Raw genomic sequence first — 21,625 nt, 5'->3', positions numbered from 1 at the left:
GTCTTTCTATTTCTGTTTGTTTCTATTTCTTTATATCTCTTTCTGTCCATCTCCTCCTCTGTCTTTCTGTCAGTCATCTAATTCCTACGGCCACCTACCTCACAGAAATGTCTAGGAGATATACAAATCACCCAATAAAATAACAAGGCCTTTCTTTACTTATCCTTTTAAGGCCTTAATGCACTTTCAGAAAAAGCTGGCTTTGATCCACCAGAACGTGGTGGGGAGACTGTGATTCCATCTTCCTTTTTGCTTGGCAATCTCTCCACTGAAGAACAGGAGATTGTCCGCTGTCACATAAGTGCCACCCTTCCAGGACTCCCACTCAAGTCCCTTCCAAGAGTCGAAAGAAAAGCCCCCAAGAGACTTCCTGCTTCCCTCTGGAGACCCCCGCCAGCCTCTCCTGGATGCCCCCTTCCCACGGGGCGCCCACCTGCTGCGCCACTTCGGGCTTCGGGCCGAGCTCCAAGAGACGGCGGGCGAAGGTGGCGGCCGTCTTGAAGTTCTTGAGCTTGAAGAAGAGGTTGAGGGCCGTTCGCAGGACCAGGATCATGTGGACGGGCTGCAGGCTGGCGTGGGTGAAGTAGGCGGCCATCTGCAGGGGACAGGGTGCATTCAGAAAGGGGGGGGAGTGCTTGCAGGAAAGGGGACGGGGTCTCAGACGCAGAGGCTCCAGGTCACCGCAGGGTCTGCGCTTCCATGGTTTTGGCCAGGAAGAGGAGCCCAACAGCCCCGGAATCCCCCAAAGCAGCTGGAGACCCGACCCCTCCCACAGAAGGCAAAGAATGCTGCCGCCATCCTGGACACTCGCCAGGGGTCAGTGCATCACTTCTTAGCCTGAATCCCGCGTTGGTCCCACCAAGAGCCGACCAACTGTCGGGTGCGAAGGATCAGGATCATCTGTGAGGTTGCGGTTCAAAAGATTTATTGCCTGAGCTTCTACACAAGGATCTAGTCAACTAAGATGCAACGCTGGATGCCAGAGAAGGGTCAACAGCATACAAGAGGGTTGGACTTAGACCATTTGTGGGAATGCAACGATTCTAGGCTGATGACTCTCTTAACTCCGCTACCAGCTCTGCTTGCTCTTCTTCGACATGTATGTGGATCAGTATTTTTCAACCATGGAAACTTTAAGACTTGAGGGTTTCAACTCACAGAATTTCCCAGCCAACTCTGCTGGCTGGGAAATTCTGGGAATTGAAGTCCACAGTTCTTCAAGTTGCCCAGGTTGGACACCCATGCCCTACACCAACCTCACAAATGCGCTTCTGTTCCTCCAGAGTATCCTTGGGCAGCTTCTTCCTCTCCAGCTCCATGGACAGCCCCACGATGTACTCCCGGCAGATGGCGATCAGCTGCTGGGCCTGCAAGGCAAGAGAGCCTCAACCCTGAGTCACAACAAATGAAAATCTGTAAGGTAGGATGCCTCTGTCACAAGCCTTGGGGGGGGGGAAGGGGGGAAATGAGAAACCAGTAGATGGAGGAGCTCTTTGTCTTGGGGAGGGGATGGAATTTCAAGGCCACAAGAAGAAGAAATGGGTGAGGCTAGTCAGAGAGAGCTCCAGCCTGGAATTAAGGAGAACTTTCCTGACAATGGGGACAATTATCCAGTGGAATGAGTTGCCTCCAGAAGTTGTGGGGGGTCCATCCCTGGAGGTTTTTAAGAAGAGATTAGACAGCCAGGTGTCCAGAATGATGTAGGTCTTCTGCTTGAGCAAGACCTCCAAGGCCCCTTCCAGCCCTAGGATTCTATAACTGTTGCAATTATTTAATGAATCCAACATTCAAGTTTGCCTCAGCTCACATCTGCTTACTATTCCAGTCATCAACTAGGGCAGTGGTTCTCAACCTTTTTAATGCCGCGACCCCCCAACCGGTCGTAAGTCGAGGACTACTCCACCGGTCGTAAGTCGAGGACTGCTCAACTGGTGCAGCACCGTTTGCAGAATGGGACTTTTGGCAGGCTCAGCAGGGCAGAGACAGCCTGGACAATTCCTATTGGCTTTGGAAAGCCAATAGAATTAGACTCTATTCAAGAGAGTCTATTCTACTGGCTTTCAAGCCAATAGAATAAAAGGGAGTGGCACAGCTAAGGAAAAGGGGAAAAAAATGGCGGACTGCGTTGTTTGGCGACCCCCGTGAAATGGTCATTCGACCCCAAATGGGGTCCCGACCCTCAGGTTGAGAACCATTGAACTAGGGTCTCAGCAGGACTACATAGCAGATAGTATAACCTCAGTGTCCAACAGTCTCTGAGGGTGGACTGATCTGATAGATCCCTCCTTCCTGTGAAGGGATGCGGCCCTAGAGAAGCCAGCAGACCACGACAAGGGGATCCAAGATAGGTCCACCAATTCCAATTACAAAGGCACTGCTCCAACAAGGACACCAAATTGGGGGTGGGACCCCCATTCCTACTTAGGTCATGGATGATTTGGGAGAAGACTATGGAGGTCATGGCTTCGTGGAGGTTGTGGCTAAGGGACAAACGTCCATGCCTCTTGGTTGGCATTGCAACATCTGTTTGTTGACCCTGCTGCTGAGCAACCTTGAAAGACAATTCATCTAAAAGGCTTCGTGGCCGGAGACAATGGGCACCATTTGGCCGGGCCTGGCTTTGCCTCCTTGCTGGAAATCCTTCCCCTTCTCCCATTTTATTGAACAGCATGGAAGGGACCTTGGAGTCTAATCCACTGCTCAGGCAGGGAACCCTATACTATTTCAGACAGGTGACTGTCTAGTCTCTTCTTAAAAACTTCCAGTTGTTGTAATTTCTGGAGGCAAGTTGTTCCACTGGTTAACTGTTCTCACTGTCAGGAAATTTCTCCTTAGATCCAGGTTGCTTCTCTCCTTGATGAGTTTCCATCTGTTGCTTCTTGTTCTGACCCCAGGTGCTTTGGAGAATAGCTGGACTCCTTCTTCTTTGGGGCAGCCCCTGAGATACTGGAACACTGCTATCCTGTCCCCCCTCGTCCTTCTCTTCATTAAACTAGACATACGCTATTCCAGCAATTGTTCCTTGTATGTTTTAGCCTCCAGTCCCCTAATCTTTTTTACATCCTGGCAACCAAAACTGGATGCAGTGTTCCAAGGGCGGCCCTACTAAGGCAATATAAAATGGTATTAACACTTCACGTGATCTTGATTCTATCCCTCTGTTAATGCAGCCTAGCACTGTGTTCGTTTTTTTGGCAGCTGCAGCACACGGCTGGTTCACATTTAAATATCAGCTATATAGGTGTTCCACGTGGGTGCCCGACTGGCAAAAGGGAACAATACGCACCTCAGCAATCTCCTGCTTGTTGTCCACCACCAGCAGCGGCACGCTGAGCAAGACGGAGCGGAATTTCTCCACCGCCTCCTCAAACTTGCCGGCCGTGGTGAGCTGGTAGCAGAGCTGCAAGCGCTGAATGAGGTCGTTCAGTTTCAGGCCCACAGCCGGGACGGCGTTTTTCACCCCGGCGTCCTTCCTGGAGGGAACATCACAAAGAGGAAGGTGAGCGCTGGCCAGGTACAGAAGCCAGAAGGTTAAAAAATGGTTGGAACAATCTCAGTCCTAGACAAAGCCCAAAGGCCAGTGGGGTCTTCAGTCCAGGACACCCCCCCCCTTTCCTTCTGCCCCCCCCCCCCGATGTGGCTAGCTTGAAGCAAAGACCAGGCCCTGCAGCCACCAGTGGCACCCCAGAGAAGGCAAGGACAAGCAGGCGCTCAGCCCACCACGTACCAGTTGCGATGAGGATACCCATACATGGAAGGCAGGCTGGGCAGAGCCTGATATGTCGTTCGGCCCCGGGCGAAGGTCTGCAGGAAGAGCTGCTTGTAGGGTGCGAATGTGACCACTCCCACCTGGTCATGGAGGAGCTGTGGAGGAAACAGGTGGGATTATCCCTGGTGCAGCTCAAGGCTGCCTTGTTAAGAGTCCTTCCCAGCCTCCAGAGCAGTGTTTGTCCAACCTGGCAACTTTAAGATGTGTGGACGTCTGTGGTCAGCTATACTGGTTGGGGAATTCTGGGAATTGAAGTCCCCATGTCTTCAGGAGTGTGACTGGGTTTGGCAATGGTCTAGTTCTTGCCTCAAAGTTTTTCCCAACGAAGACAGCATCCACACCTCGCTTACAAATATCAACATGCTGCCCAAGTCCAGAATGGCCAATTTTCACCCAATGTGGACAAATACCCTAGGAAACGTACCCTCATGGCCGTCTCAAGAGAGCCAGCCAGGATGTGATCCACAGGCAGTTGGGAATTGTTGCACCAGACCTAAAGGAGCAAAGAAATAGGCTAGAAATAGACAATTTTCAGCAAAACAGGCTCTGTAACCCAGTCTCAAAAGGGCAGGATTCAGACTGGCGGATGAAGTTAAAACTCCACAGAAGAGAATAGTTGTAGCTCAGGAGTGAACTATGGGATCCTCGGTGCTCTCTGAACTTGTGAAATGGGGGAGGAGACTGTGGGTTTCTCACAGACATTTCATTACTCAACAGGTAACATCATTCGTGATCTTCCTTCCTTCCTTCCCTTCCTCCATCTTGATGCTCTCTGAGCTTATAATTGTTTTCTTGCACGTGTTTCATTACCCAACTAGGTAACATCATCAGTACTAACCAGTACATAAACAGGGAGAAAACTCCACACTTAGTAGCACCGACGATGTGACTCGGTTGGGGCCATGAGCCATCTTCAGGAAAACAACCCAGCTCAGAGAGCACTCAGGATCCCCCAGCTAAAACTCCGATGCCTGACTTAAACATTCTGAAACTCTTAAAGGAGCCAGCAATCCATTATGAGCCGAGGTGGCGCAGCAGTTAGAGTGCAGTACTGCAGGCCACTTTAGCTGACTGTGTTCAGCAGGTCAGCGGTTCAAATCTCACCGGCTCAAGGTTGACTCAGCCTTCCATCCTTCTGGGGTAGGTAAAATGAGGACCCAGATTGTTGGGGGCAATGTAAATATATATATACACATTGCTTACTGGTGTACACCGCTTAGAGAGTGCTTGCACTTAAAGCGGTATATAAGTCTCATAAATAAATAAATAAATAAATCTGGAGGAAGATGAGGGTGTTTGAGAAAGACAGGAACCCTTCAAGCCTCGGCCTGAAACAGGATCTTGTCTTGCAGGGACCAATTTTCCCCAGCCCTGTCTGGGGTTTCTCAGTGGGATCTGTTGGGATTCTAACCCATTTTGGGGGGGGGCAGCGTAGGGGCTTCTCGGATCTGCGCCAAGAGCTTTCCCACCTGTGCTGGGCTGGTGCCTTTGGTGGGTGGCACAAAGAATCCCTCTTCTGCTTCACCCGTGGGGCCTGCTGGGACATCCTACAGGAAGGGGAAAAGCCGAAGGTGAAGGTGATGCAGACGGCAAGGTAGAACAAATAAATGCAATATTTTTTTTGCACTTGGGGAAGTCCTTGACTTAAAACATTCATTTAGTGACCGTTCAGAGTTACAACGCCACTGAAAAAAAGTGACCTAGGACTGTTTTTCAGCCTTACAACTGCTGCAGCATCCCCATCATTACGCACTTGATAACTGACTCACATTTACGACAGCTGCAGCCTCCCAGGATCACATGGTCATGAGGCCAGATTCAGTTAGCGACCTTGTTACTAACTTAACAACTGAAGTGACTCACTTAACAACTGTGGCAAGAGGGGTCGTAAAATGGGGCAAAACTCACTTAACAAATGACCCACTTAGCAACAGAAATTTGGGGCTCAATTGTGGTCGTACGTTGAGGACTACCTGCACGGCACTGAAAAAAGTCAGAAATTGCTGGTGTTTTTCTTTCCCTCTCTTCCTAAATTCTCCTCCTTTCTCTCAATGTTCTAACTCTCCTTTTGTGTTTTTGTCTTGCAATAATGTTGAATAAAAGTAACAAAATAATAACAAAAAAAGAAAATAACAAAAAAAGACAAAGGAAGGAAGAGCAGAGCTAGAATGAGGAACAGATTGGATTAGATACACACACGACGAAGACACTTTCATTCAGCTTCCTGCCCTGCCCCGCCCCTTGGGGAAGATGGGAATTGTAGTCCGAACCCTTGAAGAGGCAGGAGGATCTTTAAAACCATCCACTAAGATCACTATCTTAGTGATCCAAACGCCACTGTAAGGACCCACCCCACTTTGCATCTTAAGAAGACAGAACTCTTGGAATAGTTCTTCCAACAGGCATTCTTTATTAAGAGAAAATGGTTGCAGGCGTTCTAGACAGGACTTGGGGTCCAAGCTCTCCCATTCAAGGTTTTAAGGGGTTCCCCAGTAGCCCCACCCAATCACCCCCTACTTCCAGGGGCAATCTCAGGCATTACGCTCCCACTCCCTTTTCCTTACTGCCAGCTGGAGGGAGACTTCAGAGAGGAGTACATGAAAGGTAATAGCCCCATTATTATGGTTAGTCCTTTTGGTGATATCCACATCCAGTCCCTTTGAAGTGTACTGAAGGAAGTGAGGGCCATAAAGCCCCTTTGTTCACCCCCTTCCCTTCATCCTTCATCGTATGACAGAATCCAGAGAAGGCAGAAATGGGGTTTTCTATAGTTGATAATTAGAGATGAAATATAATTGGATTCTGACAGCCACAGTCATACAAACTAGGTTAATTTACCAGTTCCGGAGGAAGGTCCAGGTCTTCCTCAACATCCCATCCGCCTCCTTCCTCGGGGGCCTTGGCCAAGCCGTCCTCTCCAAAGCCTTCTCCGGCATCGACGAACCCATCTGAAGGGAGGAAAGGAAGGGACTTCTTGTTAATTAAGGGCTCCATTTCTGCAGTGAAACAGATTTACACTCAAGGAGAATCCTCGCGTGTTTCTCCTTTGGAAAACACAGTTTAAAACAGTGGTTCTCAACCTTTTTAATGCCGCGACCCCCCAATTGGTCGTAAGTCGAGGACTACTCAACCGGTCGTAAGTCGAGGACTACTCAACTGGTGCAGCACCCGTTTGCAGAATGGGACTTTTGGCGGGCTCAGCAGGGCAGAGACAGCCTGGACAATTCCTATTGGCTTTGGAAAGCCAATGGAATTAGACTCTATTCAAGAGAGTCTATTCTATAGGCTTTCAAAAGCCAACAGAATAAAAGGGAGGAGCACAGCTAAGGAAAAGGGGGGAAAAATGGCAGACTGCGTTGTTTGGCGACCCCCGTGAAATGGTCGTTCGACCCCAAATGGGGTCCCGACCCACAGGTTGAGAACCACTGGTTTAAAAGAACTAGCTCGGTGTTTCTCAAACTTGGCCCTTTTCAGATGGGTGGACGTCAGCTCCCAGAGTTCCCAGAATTCCCCAGCAAGCTCAGAATTCTGGGAGTTGAAGTCCGCCCATCTAAAAGCGGCCGAGCTTGAGAAACACTGAGCTAGATAGTCAAGAGATCCCAATTAAAAGACAGAGTAATTAACAAACAGCCATCGGCAGAAGAAGAAATGAGCTTTGCACATGTGCAGAGGCCTAGGCCATATTTTGGCGCAGTACAGGGCCGGAATTTGGGCTCCCTTCCCCGAGACTCGCCCCTCTCCCTCACCTTCGTCCAGCTGCAGCTCCGCGTCTTCTCCCCAGCCTTCAGTGCCAACGGTGTCGATATCAATGTCGGCCGCCAAGGCGCCCCCTTTGCCTGCAGGGAGGGAGGGACCGGCTCAGCCACCTGGGCAGTCACAAGCGGCCACAACCCCCCCCCCCGGCCCATAAGCGGCTGGTGCCCCGCAGGGAATGGGCGAGGGGGCTGGACCTCCTGACCTTTGCTGGCGATGGTGCCCTCAAAGAAGCCCTTGGAGACGGTCAGCAGAGGCCAGTTGGTGTCCAAGGGCATGATGGGGGCCGGTGGCTGCAGCAAGCGGGCGTTGGGGTCAATCTCTGGAATCTGAAGGAGGAAGGTGAGAACGTTCAGAGCTCCTGGAGGGGACACCCATGTCCAGCTGGGGGTAGTCCTTGGCTTACGACTGTCCAAGTTATGACAGATGCCCCCTCACCTGCAACTGAGCCCAACATTTGTCGTAAAGCAAGACAGTCGTTGGGTGAATTTTGCTCCACTATATGACCTTCCTTGCCGCAATTGTTAAGCAAATCACTGCAGTCGTTAAGTTAGTAATACAGTTGTTAAGTGAATCTGGCTTCCCCCATTAACTTTGCTGGTCCGAAGGAAGGTCGCAAAAGAGGACCATGAGAGCCTGGGGATGCTGCAACGGCCGTAAGTGTGAAAAACGGTCATAAGTCAATTTTCCCCAGAGCTGTTGCAAAAATAAGACCCGATGCGTTTTTTGTTTTTTGTTTGCCTCCCAAAAAGGCACTAGATTTTTTGGGGGGGAGGGGGGTGTCTTTTCCATTCACCCAGCTGGCCCACGTCTTCTGCGGCCTCCCCTGGCCTGCATTTGCCGTCAGGGGCCTCTCCGGAAGGCCTCTGCAGCCGAGAACCAGGCTGTGGATTCAATCCGTAACTCGGTTCTCGGCTGCAGAGCCCTTCCGGAGAGGCCCCTGACGGCAAATGCAGGCCGGGGGAGGCCGCAGAATACGTGGGCTGGCAAGGAGAGGCAGGCTGCAGCGGTAAGCGGGTGCAGGGCGCGTGGGGCACCTCCACCCCCCCCACCCCAGCTTGATTTTTAGGCGTGCGCCTCGCCCAAAGCTAGGGCTTATTTTGGGGGCAGGGCTTATATTAGGCCCAGCCCCCCAAATCAATCCTTTTCGGGGAAACACGGTATGAAAGATCAGTAAATGAACGATTGCAAGTTGAGGACTACGTGGACTTATGACCCTGTGCTGATGGCTCCTCCCCTTGTGTTGACCTTGTGGTCACCTGATATTTTGGGTGCTTAGCAACCGGCCTGCCTTTACGGCAGTGGTTCTCAACCTTTCTAATGCCGCGACCCCATAATACAGTTCCCCATGTTGTGGTGACCCCCAACCACTTATACATCACCGGGTGCCAGGGGCGTGGCCAAAGAAAAGGGGGAAAAAATGGCGGACAGCCTTGTTTGGCGACCCCCGTGAAATGGTCGTTCGACCCCAAATGGGGTCCTGACCCACAGGTTGAGAATCACTGCTTTACGGTCATTTACAGCCTCCTGTAGACAAGTGACCTCAATAATGACATTTCCCCCCCCCAAATTATGGGTTTTTACGTCCATTATTTGGCAAAAAAACCCCACCCCGTGGCGCTTAGTGACTGCTGCAAAAAAAAAAAAAGGTTGTAAAATTTGTTCGGTGGTGATTGATTTAATTTGTTCTTTTGTGTCCCATCTTTTATCAGTTTTACAAACAACTCAAGGCAGCAAACAGACCCCACACCTTCTTCCACCTGTTTCCCCTCCCCCAACAAATAAATAAATAAGTGTACTCCTCAACTTACGACCGCAATATTTAGATGCTGCTAAATTTCTGTTGCTAAGTGAGAAATTTATTAAATGAGTTTTGCCCCATTTTATGACCTATCTTGCCACAGTTGTTAAGTGAATCACGGCAGTTAACTTAGTAGCACAGCTGTGAAGCGAGACTGGCTTCCCCATTGACTTTGCTCGTCAGAAGGTCGCCAAAGGGGATCACACGATCCCGGGACGCTGCGACCTCCGTAAATACGGCCCAGGAGCCAGGCGGCTGAATTTGGATCGCGTGACGACAACGATGCTGCAATGGTCGTTAAGTGTGAAAAATGGCCATAAGTCCCTTTTTTTCAGTGCCGTTGTAACTTCGAAGGGTCACTAAGCGAACTGCTGTGAAGACTGCCTGTAAACAGTGGCTCGAGAAAGTCCTTCCCACGGACGGGTTTTCTCCCAGAAAAAAACCACGCCACCCGCCGCGACCTGCCCGGGGTCTCGTGGGGCAGAGCACCCCAATGTGGCTAGGAGCAGCAGCCCCTTCCTGCTTCCCCGGCTCTCCGCCCCCCCACTCACCACCTCCTTCTCGGGGTCAAAGGTCTCCTTCAGGTTCTCCGCTTCCTCCTCCAGGCCGTGGGTAGCAGCGGTGAGGTAGGCCAGCGACTCTGCAGGGGAAGCGGGAGGAGGTAAAGGATGGGGGAGGGCTGTCGGCGCGAGGGGCCCGGGGACAGCCGGTAGCCCCTGGGGCGAGGAGCCCAATCAGGACTGCTGGCTTACTTACTCTGCCCGCAGTTCTTCAGGATCCTCACCCTTTCGGCCACATCGCCCAGGTAGAGGGCGTTCTGGTAGTGGCCGCTCATGTCCTTCCGGATCTCCGCTGCAAGGAAACACGGATCTCGGGAGTCCGGCCTGCCCCACCAGAGCCCCACTTGGCTCCCTGGGGGCAAGGCTGCCCGTCTCCCACCTCCTGCTCTGCTCCCAGCCCTCCTCGCCCTGTCCCAGGCTGGGCAAGGTGAGCCAGGTCACTGTTTTTCAGGCGTGGGCATCCTGACGGTCTTTATCGTTTACACACCTCACAAACAGCCATAGCCCTTAGACGTGTATCCTTCTTCACAGTGCTTTACAGCCCTTTCTAGGCGGTTTACAGAGTCAGCCTATTGTCGTCCCCCCCCCCCAACAATCTGCTTCCTCATTTTATCGACCTCGGAAGGATGGCAGGCTGAGCCAACATTGAACCAGTCGGGATCAAACTGCGGGCAGTCGGCAGAATTAGCCTGCAATACTGCATTCTAACCACTGCGCCACCACAGCTCTTAACAAAGGCGGCACAAAATACAGAGAAATCTCTGGATGGCAGGGAATCTCCCACCTTCTGAGAAACAGCCAGCTGGGTGGCTCGCCTTGCCCGTTACTGCCATACATTACAACAGTGTTTCTCAAAGCCACGCGAGGATAGGTGGACTTCAACTCCCAGAATTCTCAACTCCCAAAACGTGCTGGCTGGGGAATTCTGGGAGTTGGAAGTCCACCCATCTTCGAGGGTGGAAAAACATCACATTATAACCCCCATGCAACTAACCCCCCCCCCTCCAAATTTCCAGCCCGCATGGCCAGTGGGAGGGGCACCGCAAGGCATGTCAGGATTTGCGCTGAAGCTCACCGATCCTCATCATCTTGCGCAGCTTCTCCAGGTTGCCCGTGATCACGTAGAGGAAGGAGAGCTTGTCGAAGTTCTTGGTGCGCTGGTAGCACATCTCCACAATCTGGTGGTTCCCCTGCAGCAGAGCTACCTCCCCCAGCTTTTCCCAGCAGTTCTTGTCGTCCAGAGCTTTGGCTGCCTCCAGAGCGATCTGAGGGGACACCGAGGAAGCCTTGGGGGGGGGAAGCAGGGAGCGCTCCGACCCTCCTCTTCTGGCTAAGGTCATGCCCCCCCCCCAAGGATTTTAAAAAAACGAACTGGGGTGTCATGCCTGCAGTTCAGCTCGCTTTGCAATTCCCGCACACGGCCTGACAACAGCAATGGTGGGAGGGAATGGCTTGGAACATGGAGGGGGGGGAGCAAAGGAATGAGACAATGCCGGCCTCCCAAGGCGGTTTGCTGGCAACGTCTGCGAGACGAAGAGTCCGTTTCCCAAGTGGAATGAATGCAGCTGATTGGACAGTAAATAGTAACAGGGGGAAGGCCAGGGGGAAAGGGAAAGTTAACTATGCTACTTGCGCTTGAAAATATCCGAATTGGTTTCGCTACTTCTGTGACCATGTTGGTCTAATACAGTGTTTCCCAAACTTGACAATTTTAAGGCATGAGGACTTCAACTCCCAGAATTTCACAGCCAGCAACGCTGGCTGTGGAATTCTGGGAGTTGAAGTCCACATGCCTTAAAATTGTCAAGTTTGGGAAACACCGGTCTAATAAATCATACTCTTGGAGAAAAAAAATGTGCCAGGAGCCTTTTTTTACTGCACACACCAAATGGGACAGCTGACATTATCTGAGTGGTGGTAGTAAAGAAGCCAGTGGTTTTAGGACAAGCAAAATTAACAGTAGGGGGAAGGACTTCCTTCCTTTCCTCCTTCCCTCCCTTTTCCTTTTTTTTTCCTCCCTCCCTTCCCCTCCCCTCCCCTCCCCTCCCTTTCTCCTATTCCTGTTCCTTTTCTTTCTTCTGGTTCCTAGCCTGGTGGGTTAACCTGGAGACAAACTGGCTCCCCAATGCAGTAAAAACAGGGATATAAAACCCATTATAAAAGCAAATTAAAATTAATCTATTATAATTTGCTTGCACAAGCCCCAAAGTGGAACGCTGCCCACCCCAAGAGCCTTGATGGAATGGAAACAGAGGACCTGTGAGCCCTCTGCCTTTTGACGACGGCCATCCGGGCGCAGAACACACCTCAATGTTGCCGCATTCCAGGGCCAGGCTGAACCGCGTCTTCTCGTCCTTCACGAAATGCAGCGCCACTTCGGGATAGCCCTTCTTCTGCAGGTAGGCGATGATGGACTGGCCCACTAGCTTGGCGTTACGCACCATATGCAGGACCTCCAGAGTGGAAAAAAAAAATCTAGATTTAGATTTTCCATTTCGCTCTATATTTCATCTAATAAACTGGGGTCATAGGTGGGTTATCTGAAGATCCATCAAGAGTTTTATCCCTTCAAATAGTTTAATAAAGCAAAAGTCAAAACAGAACTTTTTCTCCCAAATTAGGTAAATTAAAGAAGTTTGATTAAGAAACCAGGAATGGACCTTTTTTGGGTGTGAAATCAGTTCTAAAATAAATCCCTGGTTTGGCATGTGGTAGAGGACCATAAGAAAGGCTGAGCGCCAAAGAATGGAGACCTTTGAACTCTGGGGCTGGAGAAGACTCCTGTGAGTCCCTTGGACTGCAAGGCGTTCAAACCAGTCAGTCCTAGAAGAGATCAACCCCGACTGCTCTTTAGAAGGTCAGATCCTGAAGTGGAAACTCAAGTACTTTGGCCACCTAATGAGAAGGAAGGACTCCCTGGAGAAGGGCCTAATGCTGGGAAAGATGGAGGGCAATAGAAGAAGGGGACGACAGAGAACGAGGTGGCTGGATGGAGTCACTGAAGCAGGAGGTGTGAACTTAAATGGACTCCAGAAGATGGTACAGGACAGGAAGACCTGGAGGAACGTTGTCCATGGGGTCGCGATGGGTCGGACACGACTTCACAATTAACAAAAACAACAACAGAGGGACTTGAAATCCTTAATTCTAATGATATAATCACTTCCAAAAGTCACTCTTTAATGCAGCGGTTCTCAAGCTGGGCAAGTTTAAGATGTGTGGACTTCAACACCCAGAATTCCTAGCTGGCTGGGGAATTCTGGGAGTTGAAGTCCACAAATCTTAAAACTTGTCCAGCTTGAGAAACACTGCTTTAATGTATTAAGTTACATTCTTTGTTAGACTTATATTCTCTCCAGGAGTGGTTTACTAAAATTCTCACAACCCTGTGAGTCGCTCTGGGAGCCAAAGAGTCTCGTAGAAAGACAATGTGGCGGACAAAGGCAAATTCTACACGACCGTCATCCTTCCCCAACCCACCTCATCGTATTTCCGGTTGATCAGGGCCAGCTTGAATTTGAACTCCGTGGGGTCGATGGTGAGGACGCGAGGCCGGCATTCGCGGTCGAGGCAGTAGACGTTGTTCCCCTTCACGCGGGTCACGTAGATGGGCAAATCCAGCGTGCGGATGATCCCGTGGTCCCTCGAGGAAGACAGGGAAGACATAGCTTGACGGGGAGAGAGGAAGGACGATTTCTGCCAGGAGGGAAACATAGAATCACAGGGCTGGAGAGACCTTGGAGATCTTCTAGTCCAGTGGTTCTCAACCTTTTTAATGCCGCGACCCCCAACCGGTCGTAAGTCGAGGACTACTCAACAGGTCGTAAGTCGAGGACTACTCAACTGGTGCAGCCCTGTTTGCAGACTGGGACTTTTGGCGGGCTCAGCAGGGCAGAGACAGCCTGGACAATTCCTATTGGCTTTTGAAAGTCAATAGAATTAGACTCTATTCAAGAGAGTCTATTCTATTGGCTTTCAAAAGCCAATAGAATAAAAGGGAGCAGCACAGCTAAGGAAAAGGGGGGGAAAAATGGCGTACTGCGTTGTTTGGCGACCCCCGTGAAATGGTCGTTCGACCCCAAATGGGGTCCCGACCAACAGGTGGAGAACCACTGGTCTAGTCCAGCCCCCTACCGGAGGCAGATCTTATATCAGCATGGCCACTTGGAAGGAGCTAAGTTGGAAGACAATGCTTTGCAGGACCTGAGAGAGGAAGTCAGCCTGGTGTGGGTGTGCAGTCTTTGCACAGGGCACCTACCCAGTGGTGACGGCGTATTTGATGTGGTTGCTCGTGGTGTAAATGAAGACACCGCTCTCATCCCAGGCGCCGCTCTTGACGCGGATGTTCTCGTGGATGTTGCACAGTGACTCCAGTTTTCGGTTGCAGATCATGATCGCTGGGGGAGAAAAAACCCCGGAGAGCTCATTCCAAGAGCAAATCACCACCTCAAGCCAAGCATTTGACACGCCCAAAGCAACCAGGTGGCGACCTGTGGCTCTCCACATCAGTGGTTCTCAACCTTTCTAATGCCGCGACCCCATAATACAGTTCCCCCTGTTGTGGTGACCCCCAACCACTTATACATCACTGGGTACCAGGGGCGTGGCCAAAGAAAAGGGGGAAAAAATGGCGGACAGCCTTGTTTGGCGACCCCCGTGAAATGGTCGTTCGACCCCAAATGGGGTCCTGACCCACAGGTGGAGAACCACTGCTTTACGGTCATTTACAGCCTCCTGTAGACAAGTGACCTCAATAATGACATTTCCCCCCCCCAAATTATGGGTTTTTACGTCCAAATTTACTGCTCCAGAGCTTTTGGCCAGCTTGGCTGAGAATTCTCCCGGCCGGACCCTCTGCAGGGGAAGGCAGATCCCCAGCCACTTACAGAGCTGGATTGGATCCAACCAAGGTAAGTTTTATTTATTCATCAAAATTATAACCACCCATCTCCCTAGATCAGGTTTGATCTAGTTATAGTGCCATGCTTCCCTGAAGACCTGGTCTTGTAATTTTTTTGCCTCCGAAAGAGGTCTTATTTTCGGGGGGTGTCTTACCCGCAGCCAGGCCTCCCACGCCCCAACACCTGTCGTGCCACTGCCTGAGTTCTTCCGTGGCCGCTCGCAGCTGCTCACGGCAGGACGATGGCCACATGGCCTCCTGACACAAGCGGTGGCACTGACGTAACGCACCACATGGCCTCTTGTTGCGAGTGGTGGCACCGGAGCGGGGGGTGGATGGCTGCTCCATCACTGGAGGTTTTCAAGAAGAGATTGGACGGCCATGTGTCAGAAAGGGTCTCCTGCTTGACCAGGAGGTTGGACCTTCCAACTCTGTTATTCTACAGGGTGCTGAGAGGCAGACGAAGCCTCCTCTTACCGTGCTTCGCCAGGAGAGCCACATGGGACATGTCTGCTGACCAGATGACATATTTCACCTTGGAGATCTTAACTGAAGCCAGAGTCCTGCAAGGTCAGAAGATGCTTAGTACAGGTCTCTCTCCATTTCTGCCTTACCAGGAGAAGCAAAGAACAGCCCTTTCCTTACTACTCTGAAGACAATCTTGAGCCTCACGCAGCTACATTCTGCTTCTGCTTCTATTACTCTCTCCAGATCGAGTCGCTGGGTGCTGAGAGGGTCCCTGGCCAGGTTTTACACTCAAATGCAAGCTTTGCTGGTATTACAAAAATCACAAAATTAAAGGTGTTATACCCACTGCAATAGAGGTCCGATGACAATTAGCCGTGGACCAACTCGCCACAGGCAACTTGCCGTGGGACAAGAGTTACACTAATATCGAAGAAAGGGTGGAACAGAATCATTAAAGAAACAGTGCCAAAAGAGGGACAGAACGGAATGCGAATGACAAAAAAGAAGTTATTTATTTTAAATAATTAAATTGAACTGTTAAATTGCCCCATTACCTGCAATATATGCTGGTGAAACATGGAAGTGTACAACCAAGACGATTAAATAATTAAATGTTTTCCAGCAAGGCGGCTTGAGAAGAATCTATTGCGTCTCCTACCGTGACCCCCCCTCACTAATGATTACAAAAATCAGATTTGGACCACCGAGCGCGAACTGCGAACGGATGTCGAATGCGGCTTGTTGGCCAGATCTTTACGCAGGCCTGAAGACCGGCGTCCAAAAATTGCACTAGGTCAAGTGAATCGCTGGAGGGGTTTTAAGTTAATGCGAGTCAGTTGCCGAGCACCTGAACTCTGATCACGTGACCCTGGGCACGCTGCAACGGTGGAAAGTGTGAAACAGCGGTCGTAAGTCACTTTTTTCAATGCTGTTGTAAGTTCGAATGGTCACTAAATGAATTGTTGTGAGCTGAGGACTAGCTGCATTGACAAAATTTAGCGGCAAAGTCTTTGGGCTTTAGGATGTGCTGTTGATCTACCCCAGTGTTTCTCACCCCACCCCCTTCTATCTACCTCGCTGTCCAAACACCTTGACTACCAGGCAGCGTCTCCCTTGAAGGCCTCACCGTTTCTGCTGCACGTCGAAGAGGGTGATGGAATCGGCATCCCTCAGCAACAGGTTCCCAGTGCCGGCGTAGAAAATCTCGTCGCAGTTGGGCACTTGGACCTTCTTGGTGATTTCGTTCTTCAGGTTCTTGATGAGGATCTGCCACGGTATGAGCAGAGGAAGAAGGTGGACGGGGCTCACAGGCGGCAGGGGCAGAAAAGCAAGCAGGGCGAAACCCCCTGGCGCACCAGACCCCGGAGCGTAAGCTCAGCGCAACCAAACACAACAGCCAGACAGGCGGCCCTCGACTTACAACCACAATGGGGGCCGGGATTTTCCGCGGCTGAGAAGCAAGGAAGACGCTACTACGTGAGTCGTGCCCCGTTTGAGGACCTTTCTCGCCACAAGTGTTAAGGGAATCACTGCAGTTGTTAAATTAGTCACACGGTTGTTAAGCAAATCTGGCTTCCCCCGTTGACTTTGCTTGCCAGAAGGTCGCAAAAGGGGGTCACACGAGCCCGGGAGCCACTCAGCCGTCATAAATACGAGTCAGTTGCCGAGTGTCCGAATTTTGATCACGTGACCCTGGGGATGCTGCAACGGTCACGAGTCTGAAAACCGGTCACAAGTTACTTGTTCGGTGCCGTTGTAACTTTGAAGGTCCCCTACAGGAATGGTTGTAAATCGAGGACCGCCTGTGCTTGGGCAGACGAGGGAGCTGTGCCCAAGAGGAAGGCTGCGATAGCACCCGCCAGGCCTTACCGAGTGCATCCGATCCAGGACGGCAAAGCGGTTCCGAGCGACCCACACGGCTGTCAGCCCCGAGGAGCGCTTCCCTTCCGGAGCTGGAAAGGCAAGCAAGGAGCAGGCGGTCACCTCCACCCTCGCTCCGCCCTCTTCAGGGGCAGGTGCCTGTCACCCTCAGCCCCCCCACCCCACCCCACCCCACCCCTCTGACGGCCTCTCGCCCACTTGGAGTCTTAAAGTGGGGACTACGGAGAGAAGTTCCTTCCCTTTCCCTCTCCTTCCTTCCTCTTTATTTCCTTTCCCCTTCCTTCCTTCCTTTTTTCCTCCCTTCTTTCTTCCTTCCTCTTTCTTCCCTTTCCCTCTCCTCCCTTCCTCCCTTCTTTTCCTTCCTTCCTCTTTATTTCCTTTCCCCTTCCTTCTTTCCTTTTTTCCTCCCTTCTTTCTTCCTTCCTCTTTCTTCCCTTTCCCCTCTCCTTCCTTCCTCCCTTCCTCTTTATTTCCTTTCCCCTTCCTTTCTTTTTTCCTCCCTTTCTTCCCTTTCCCTCTCCTCCCTTCCTCCCTTCTTTTCCTTCCTTCCTCTTTATTTCCTTTCCCCTTCCTTCCTTCCTCTTTCTTCCCTTTCCCTCCTTCCTTCCTTCCTTCTTTTCCTTCCTTCCTCTTTATTTCCTTTCCCCTTCCTTCCTTCTTTTCCTTCCTTCCTCTTTATTTCCTTTTCCCTTCCTTCCTTTTTTCCTCCCTTCTTTCTTCCTTCCTTCCTCTTTCCTTCCTTCCCCCTTCCTTCCCTTCCTTCTTCCTCCCTCCCCTCCTCCCTCCCACAGTCTCTCTCTTTCTTCCTTTTCTTTTCTATCCCATCTTTATTATAATTTTTACAAATAGCTCAAGTTGACAAACATATCTAATACTCCCCCTCCTCCTATTTACCCCACAACAGCCACCCTGGGAATTCCCCAGCCAGCATGGGAATCCCAAGTGAGCTCTCTCCATCCTTACAGCCTACATTTCAACAGCTGGGGCCTCGCTCCAAAGCACTCCGCAAAATCTGAACGGGGAGCCGCTCTGTCAGCAATCAAAGCCCCTCCTGAACAGCAGGATCAGCATTTGTGAACGTGCAAAATGGAGGCAGAGGTTCGGATACGTCGGCACTTGTGCCTGCTGTCTGCCAGATGAATCAGCTGATCAGCTGCTTTAAGGAAGCTGGTGGCTGCTTTCCCTTTTCTTAAAAAAGTACTTTTTAAAGGATGCAACTAATTTTCCTTGAAGAAATCCCTAGAAAGCTAAATACAGATGGAGTGTTAACAACTGATTTAATACAGGTAGTCCTCGACTTACAACAGTTCATTTAGTGACTGTTCAAAATTACAACGGCACTGAAAAATGTGACTACGACCGTTTTTCAGTTACGACCTTTGCAGCATCCCCCTGGTCATATGATCAAAATTCAGATGCTTGGCAACTGGTTCATACTTATAACCGTTGCTGTGTCCCAGGGTCACGCGATCCCCTTTTGCCACCTTCTGACCAGCAAAGTCAATGGGGGAAGCCAGATTCACTTAACAACTGGGTTACTAACTTATCAACTGGTGTGATTCACTTAACAAATGAGGCAAGAATGGTTGTAAAGTGGGGCAAAACTCACTTAACAAATGTCTCACTTAACAACAGAATGTTGAGCTCAATTATGGTCGTAGGTTGAGGACTACCTTTGTTTATTTGTAAACTCCCCTGGTTGAGATTTGGGGTCCTTCTAACTGTTAAGCAGTGGTTCTCAACCTTTTTAATGCCGCGACCCCCAACCGGTCGTAAGTCGAGGACTACTCAACCAATCGTAAGTCGAGGACTACTCAACTGGTGCAGCACCGTTTGCAGAATGGGACTTTTGGCGGGCTCAGCAGGGCAGAGACAGCCTGGACAATTCCTATTGGCTTTTGAAAGCCAATAGAATTAGACTCTATTCAAGAGAGTCTATTCTATTGGCTTTCAAAAGCCAATAGAATAAAAGGGAGTAGCACAGCTAAGGAAAAGGGGGGAAAAAATGGCGGACTGCGTTGTTTGGCGACCCCCGTGAAATGGTCATTCGACCCCAAATGGGGTCCCGACCCACAGGTGGAGAACCACTGTGTTAGAGAGAGAGACCGAGAGAGCAGGGCTCTTTTCCAGGCCTGATAACTGAGGAAGGGGGAAGAAGCTGGCCAAACATTCACATCATGCGTGTCACAATTGCAGGACAGGGCTGAGGTTCAAAAGCACTCTCAAATCCTGTGCCAGAGGGCCCTGTTGCCTGTGAGCAAGGCCAATGTGTAAAAATAAAATAAAATAAAAGCTTTTATGCCTTCACATAAAGAAAAGGGGGGAGGTGGGAGAAGGACTTCAGTAAAATAATAAAATTAAAATAAGATTTTGTGCAGAGGGGGGGGGAGAATGGGAAAAGGACTTCAGTAATCAAAATTAATAAAATAGATTTTGTCCCTTCATAGAGAGAGAGGGAAGATGGGACAAGGAGTTGTGCAAAATAAAATAAAATGAGGTTTTGTTCAGAGGGGGGGGGAATGGTTGGGTGGGGAAGGACCTCAGTAAAAATAAAATAAAAGTTTTGTGCCTTCACAGAGAGATATGGAGCAAAAGAGAGAGGGGGAGAGAGAGAGAGAGAGAGAGCGAGAGAGAGAAAGAGAGAGAGAGAGAGCAAGAGAGAGAAAGAAAGAGAGAGAGAGAGAGAGAGAGGAGGTGGGAGAAGGACTTTAGTGCCCCTCCTTACTGGCCAAGGACAGCTATTGGCATGACTAGATTTTATAAATCTGAGGAAGGGGAGGGGGGGGGGCTTGGCCCTGCCGCAGCAGCGTTTCCTGCGCTGACGTCAGAGGCAGGGGAGACCCAGGTGGGACGGGAACTCCCTGGTGGAATGGCGCGCTGATCAGGCAGACGCTCCAGCAACTCATTTTGATTTGCAGACCACGCAGGTTTGATCTGGAGCCTGCCAAAAGGGAGCGAATGAAGACTGGGCACTTTTACAGCCGCCTCCAAAGCATCCAGCCCTGCCTGGGAGAGATTTGTGGCTGTGCGAAGAAATCCGCCGAGGGAAGCCGGCCAACCGAACATCGGCCTGCTGGGTGACAAGGCAGGACGGATCGTTGCTAATAACTGATTTATAAAATATATATTTCCCCTCGTAAAAAAACAAGAGACGGGCATGAATTTTTCACGTCCGATGGGCTGCCAATCTCATTTGGGCTCCCCGGGATTGGGGGGGGGGGGAAGCGAGAGGAAAAGCTTTAGCGGGGGGGGGGGGAATAAACATCGTGGCACAGACCAAGCTCACCATCTGGGTTCTGGGAATCGGCATCCTTGGGAATGGCGTAGAGGTCGTAGGTGCTGTTCTCCAGGTTGCTTGGCCTCTGCGGAGAGAAAGCGTTGTCGGTAAATTCGTTTTATTGGGTTGGGAGTATCTATCTCTGATGATTTTAAATATTTTTATGTTGTCTCTTTGAAACAAGGTGAAGTAGCAAATGAATTTAATAAATGACTAAATAAATAAGGGTGATGTCCTTAATGCAAAAAAAAAAAATGTAAATTGAACACAGTGATGCAATGACCCACTTAACGACCGCTGGGCTCAGTTATGGTCCTAAGTCTAGGACTACCTGGACTGCAAATGCAGAACGAGAACAGCCACGCCCTCTGCCACCTCTCTGTGAAGGAAGGTGACTTCCACCGTGTGGCTTCTGGTCGAGACAGCTGCAGAAGGCAGCCCCCCCCCAAGCTGCTCTGCCCCCCTGCCTTCCCCGACAGCCCCCCCCCCCCAATCTAGTCCATCCGGGCATCTCCCACCTACCGTGCAAAGGAGCACAGCGTTCTCCGCAGGGTTGTAGGACATGTTGAAGACGGGAAACTTGGAGCCGCTGCAGGAGACAGAGAGAGAGAGGAGAGGTGGGTGGAGCCGGCTCCGGGTGGCAGCCCGGGCATCGAGAGACGAGTCAGAAGAAGGAGGCAAAGTGCCAGGAGCCCTGGGCAAGGAGGCCCTGCCCCAGGTCAGCTCAGCATGGTGCGACTGGTGCCCACCAACCACAATCCTTCAACAATCGGAGGAACCGTAGACTTCCCACGACTGAATTACAACATCGGACACATTCTGGTGAGAGAGAAGCAGGTGACTCCGAAAGCTGGGAAGGCCAAACCGCCGGGTCCTGGTGACTGATCCGGATGGGACCCCGTAGCATCACCCACTAGGCCAGTGGTTCTCAACCTTTCTAATGCCGCGACCCCATAATACAGTTCCCCATGTTGTGGTGACCCCCTAACCACTTATACATAACCGGGTGCCAGGGGCGTGGCCAAGGAAAAGGGGGGAAAAATGGCAGACAGCCTTGTTTGGCGACCCCCGTGAAATGGTCGTTTGACCCCAAATGGGGTCCCGACCCACAGGTTGAGAACCACTGGCCTACAGGCAGATTCCTCCCTCCTTTCCCATCTTTTGTCAATTTTAACTCAATGTTGCTGTTAATGTTTATAGTTTAAAGCGTTCTAAT

The 21,625-nt window shown here is 50.8% G+C and overlaps 1 protein-coding gene across 1 annotated transcript in view; it reads right to left on the bottom strand.

Annotated features, from left to right (window-relative positions):
• COPA (COPI coat complex subunit alpha) overlaps positions 1 to 21,625 on the bottom strand; it is a 42,557-nt gene that overhangs the window by 2,481 nt on the left and 18,451 nt on the right. Inside the window, exons 12-31 of the mRNA XM_039359885.1 lie at positions 20,932 to 20,998; positions 20,419 to 20,494; positions 17,121 to 17,203; positions 16,378 to 16,517; positions 15,261 to 15,346; positions 14,142 to 14,280; positions 13,364 to 13,526; positions 12,190 to 12,336; positions 10,959 to 11,148; positions 10,080 to 10,175; positions 9,875 to 9,963; positions 7,728 to 7,851; positions 7,516 to 7,605; positions 6,608 to 6,717; positions 5,239 to 5,316; positions 4,194 to 4,262; positions 3,728 to 3,864; positions 3,287 to 3,473; positions 1,257 to 1,367; positions 434 to 595 (exon numbers count right to left, since the gene is read on the bottom strand). Of these exons, the coding sequence (XP_039215819.1) occupies positions 434 to 595; positions 1,257 to 1,367; positions 3,287 to 3,473; positions 3,728 to 3,864; positions 4,194 to 4,262; positions 5,239 to 5,316; positions 6,608 to 6,717; positions 7,516 to 7,605; positions 7,728 to 7,851; positions 9,875 to 9,963; positions 10,080 to 10,175; positions 10,959 to 11,148; positions 12,190 to 12,336; positions 13,364 to 13,526; positions 14,142 to 14,280; positions 15,261 to 15,346; positions 16,378 to 16,517; positions 17,121 to 17,203; positions 20,419 to 20,494; positions 20,932 to 20,998 (2,344 nt within the window). The remainder of the gene's footprint in view (positions 1 to 433; positions 596 to 1,256; positions 1,368 to 3,286; positions 3,474 to 3,727; positions 3,865 to 4,193; positions 4,263 to 5,238; positions 5,317 to 6,607; positions 6,718 to 7,515; positions 7,606 to 7,727; positions 7,852 to 9,874; positions 9,964 to 10,079; positions 10,176 to 10,958; positions 11,149 to 12,189; positions 12,337 to 13,363; positions 13,527 to 14,141; positions 14,281 to 15,260; positions 15,347 to 16,377; positions 16,518 to 17,120; positions 17,204 to 20,418; positions 20,495 to 20,931; positions 20,999 to 21,625) is intronic.

The sequence above is a fragment of the Crotalus tigris genome, unplaced genomic scaffold (genome assembly GCF_016545835.1).
Source record: "Crotalus tigris isolate CLP2741 ecotype Arizona unplaced genomic scaffold, ASM1654583v1 scf7180000019143.106728444:792265, whole genome shotgun sequence".
NCBI classification, from domain to species: domain Eukaryota; kingdom Metazoa; phylum Chordata; class Lepidosauria; order Squamata; family Viperidae; genus Crotalus; species Crotalus tigris.
This window is presented reverse-complemented; position numbering and strand designations above follow the sequence as displayed.